The sequence below is a fragment of the Cyprinodon variegatus genome, unplaced genomic scaffold, assembly GCF_000732505.1.
Source record: "Cyprinodon variegatus isolate N-32 unplaced genomic scaffold, C_variegatus-1.0 Scaffold1311, whole genome shotgun sequence".
NCBI lineage: Eukaryota > Metazoa > Chordata > Actinopteri > Cyprinodontiformes > Cyprinodontidae > Cyprinodon > Cyprinodon variegatus.
The window spans coordinates 116,472-120,702 of record NW_015151764.1 but is presented as its reverse complement, the minus strand read 5'-3'; the positions used below and the strand labels follow the sequence as shown (position 1 = coordinate 120,702).

The 4,231-nt window shown below is 47.7% G+C and overlaps 1 protein-coding gene across 1 annotated transcript in view; it reads right to left on the bottom strand.

The window, feature by feature from the left end:
- Positions 1-4,231, bottom strand: part of LOC107102749 (talin-1-like) — a 60,225-nt gene that overhangs the window by 34,269 nt on the left and 21,725 nt on the right. Inside the window, exons 14-17 of the mRNA XM_015402165.1 lie at positions 3,434-3,642; positions 3,250-3,348; positions 1,415-1,582; positions 421-715 (exon numbers count right to left, since the gene is read on the bottom strand). Of these exons, the coding sequence (XP_015257651.1) occupies positions 421-715; positions 1,415-1,582; positions 3,250-3,348; positions 3,434-3,642 (771 nt within the window). The remainder of the gene's footprint in view (positions 1-420; positions 716-1,414; positions 1,583-3,249; positions 3,349-3,433; positions 3,643-4,231) is intronic.

Sequence of the window (4,231 nt, the reverse complement as noted above, 5' to 3'; positions counted from 1 at the left end):
CAGAGGGACTAACATGACGAGGCAGCAAACATGTCTATAAACCAATCAAAGGCCGTACGCATCACCTGCAGCAGGTAGACGGCGTCAAACCTGGTAACCCTGTCATGTTTCCACTGACCACCAGGGGGCAGCAAACATGTCTATAAACCAATCAAAGGCCGTACGCATCACCTGCAGCAGGTAGACGGCATCAAACCTGGTAACCCTGTCATGTTTCCACTGACCACCAGGGGGCAGCAAACATGTCTATAAACCAATCAAAGCTTGTACGCATCACCTGCAGCAGGTAGATGGCATCAAACCTGGTAACCCTGTCATGTTTCCACTGACCACCAGGGGGCAGCGTGAAGTGCAGTTATCACAGGACTCCCTGAGCAGCAGCGTGTTGGAAGATGGTGCTGCTGGTCCTCCCCCACCCACCTGCGTTCCCCATGGCGTTGAAGATCTTCTCAGTGACGTCCAGAATGCAGTCGGTGGCCTCTCCGTGGCGCCCGATGGGCTGGCCGCCGCTGGCGTACTGCTTGATGTGCTGCAGCAGCTCGTTGAGCGCCTGGGTGACGCCCGTGGCCGCCTGGCCCACCTGCTTCAGCAGACCCTCCTCATTGGTGGCCATCTGTGACGCCTCCACGCAGCCTTCCACCGACTTGGCCACCAGCTTCCCAGCCTCGATCAGCTGCTCCTGGCAGACCGGGGAGCTGATGGTTGGAGCCACCACCTCCAGGACAGAGAAGAAGAAGAAACAAGCTTAGGTGGACCTTAAAGACCACTTAGTCACATCATCATTGTTGGTGTTTAGCGAAGAAGCTTTTCAGGTGGAGTTTGAGGGAAGGATTTTCATTTTCTAGTAACTCTTGATCATTGAAGGCGTTCCTCTACACTCTGCAGAGCGCAGAGAACGACCCAAGGAATCTAGAGGAGACAACCAAACATCCAACACTGAAGAAACTGATGGATTTTACTGTGACTTCTGGTGTTTGAGGTGATAATCTGGTTTATTCTATAAGATTAAGGGAAGGGATGTGATGAAGTCCTTTATTCCAAAGGAAACTTCCAGAGAAACGGCCGTCTGGACGTCCCTCAGGGGGGAAGCCCTTACAGGTCTGTGCTTTGCCACACAGAACCCAGAACTGGGTCAGAACCTGATGACATCCTGAGGAGGAAAGGAAGGCCTTGGATTGGACCAGGAACGACTAGAGTATGATGCTCTGAGTTCGACCAAAGCATCATGATGGTAGGGGCCCAGATGGCTTCTATCTCAATACAAACATGGAGTTAGTAGCTGATGAGGTAAAGGCTATTATTAGTGTTTAACAGAAACCTCAGAATAAATTCCTCCAGTTATCTGGGTCATGTTCTGCCTAACTGGGTCCACTTTCAGCGGAATACCAGTAACGGACTGGGTCCCAGTACTCACCCTGGTGCAGGCCACCAGCTGGGACGTGGACAGGGCGCACTGCGTGGCCGCTGCGATGACGCGGTTCTGCTGGGCCGAGTCCTCCGTCTTCTGGGCCACGTTCTTGGCTTTGAGCACCAGTGCCGCTGCGGCGTTCGCCACGGCTTTGGCCAGCTGCATCAACATGTCCTGTGGAAGAGAGCAGCGCTTTGATGGTGAGGAGTCAGCCTTCAAGTCCTGATTTAATGATTCAATGTGAAATCAGGGATCAACCAGCACCGATTACTGGGAGGCCAATCAACAGAGCCACCAGATCTGACACTGATGAAGACCAAACAACTCCTCATCATCCTCCTTCATTCGCTTCATCAGAAGGTTCTCCAGGAAGGTTTACCTTTAGATCATACCAGAACAGAACCGCCAGTGCTGAGAGGAGACGGGCGCCGTTCTGTCAGATCAGCATAATCGATACGCAGGAAGTCAGGTTTACATTGATCCCTTTAGCTTTGCATCATAAATAGACTTTAAACTACCTCACTGGGAGCCGCAGCCTTCTGTCCCAAAATACCAACATTTCCAACAAAGGCTGTGAGTAACAGGTGGTATTTGAATTATTTATTGTAAAAGCAAAGAAAAAATAATTACTAAAAGAAAAATGATAATTTAATGTTTAAAGGTCTAAAAATATTGGTCAAAAAATCATTTTACAAAACAATCCACCAATTAACAACGTCATCTAAACAATTCCAAATATAAAAAACTAAATGTCTAATTCTGGTTCCAAATTAACTGAAATATATTTTTCATATCAAAAGAAGAAAATTTAATTGGTAGAAATAACAAATTGCATACATTTAGCATAAACGGCCACAACAACAGGCGTGTTTCTCTTCAGTCATTTATAAAACAAAGCAAATTAAGGTCAGATGGCCATACGCTCCAAAAACACCAGAAAGTAATTAATTAGTTTTTTTGTACATAACTAAAGGGATGCACCCCCGTTCAGGTAGTTTAAGGTGTATTTTTCGTACAACACTAATGAGATAAGTAAAGGATAAACGGGTGTTGACTGATCTGACAGAACACTGGTCCAGAAACATCCAGAGAAACATCTTCTGTCAGCAGCGGTGAAAACCTGCAGCCTGGATGCTGAGGCTGAATCTGATTGGTTGGAAGTAAAGAGGTTCATCTAAGCAGAGCTAGAAGGACAGCAGCCTGAACTCAGCCGTCTGATAAACCTTTTCTGATTGGGTATGAAGATGCAGAGAATTAAGCAGAGACGTCCACTTGATTGGTCATTCCTTATTCCTACATCTTCTACCTGAACTTCAGTGGGAGTTCTCCATCTGGCATCCCTGTAAGATCCTCCTCCCCGAAGCTGTCAGATACATTCATCAAACACCAGACATTACAGGAACAGAAAACCTGCTAAACATGGAGCAGATAAAGCCTGCTGGGTTTCCCTTGTTTAAAGACTGAGGTTTAGGTCTATGGATCTTTCTCACTCTGCCTGACTGCCTTCACATCTCAGGACTCATTCATTGAGTTTTTATTGGTCCCACCCTTCGTGCTGCATCCCCACCCCTCCCTTCATCACCTCCTAAATGCAGCTCCTCCTCCTGTCAGAACAACGTGGGGCTTCCTTCCTCCATGTTCCAACATGAAGCAGGTCCTAGTGACCACAGGTGGTGAAGCAGAACCTGACTGGAGTCTGGAACTCCACCCCTTCAGGTTGGAGGGCAAACTGTGAGCCAGACATCATCCTCTGATGATGTTACCACAGACTGAGCTGTAGAGAGTTCCTCTCCTGTCAGGCTGTAAAAATGGAAAAGCTCCAACAGTAGAGGTGATCAAACCTGGAACTGTGGATCCGTGTCCGTCTCTCCGATGTGGGACAGCAGCTCTCCACTGGCCTGACCAACGTTTCCTGCAGCCTGCAGCAGGTTCTGACGAGGCTGCAGCAGCGAGATACGAAGAACATGAAGCTCATTGAATGCAGACAGAAACCAGAGCACGGTCCCTGCTCCTTCAGCCGTCTACCTCTGTATTAGCCGGCTGCGCCGTCTTCAGCATGTCAGAAACGGCGCCGGCCAGGTTCTTGGCTGCACCCAGCAGCTGCTGCCCGTTTCCACCTTCATCCTCCATGAGGGCTGCCAGGAGCTTCACACCTTTAGACATCTCCGTCAGGTTGGAGGAGATGGTGGTGACGGCACAGCCCACCGCCGTATAGTCCGTCTCAGCTGGATCTCCTAAGAACAAACATGGCCGACGCATTTACTCCAACAGTTAGCATCATTTCCTCTAATGCAGGAAATAAACTATATTATAAAGCCTGAGATCATTGATTATTAACAGTAACTATATTAAACCATTATAAAGCCTGAGTTATTCTTTAATAAATGTGTGTTTCCGCTTCTGTTTTGGCATCACAGTGAGGACCATTGTTCTAAATTTAACAATCAAACAATATATCAAAGAATATTTGGACCAAAGTGAAGAAATTTAGCTGCTCATCATTTTCTTAACTGCAAACGATAAGGCTTCAGGGTAACAGTTAGGTAGGGGCCGGTAATGGTTAGCTAGGGGCTAGTAACGAGCTAGTAACAGTTTGAAGGGGCCTGTAATGGGTAGTGGGCAGTAACAGTTAGTTAGGAACTTGTAACGGTTATATAGGGGGCGTAACAGTTAGCTAGGGGATGGTACCAGTTAGCTAGGGGATGGTACCAGTTAGCTAGGGGATGGTAACAGTTAGCTAGGGGATGGTAACAGTTAGCTAGGGGATGGTAACAGTTAGCTAGGGGATGGTAACAGTTAGCTAGGGGATGGTAACAGTTAGGT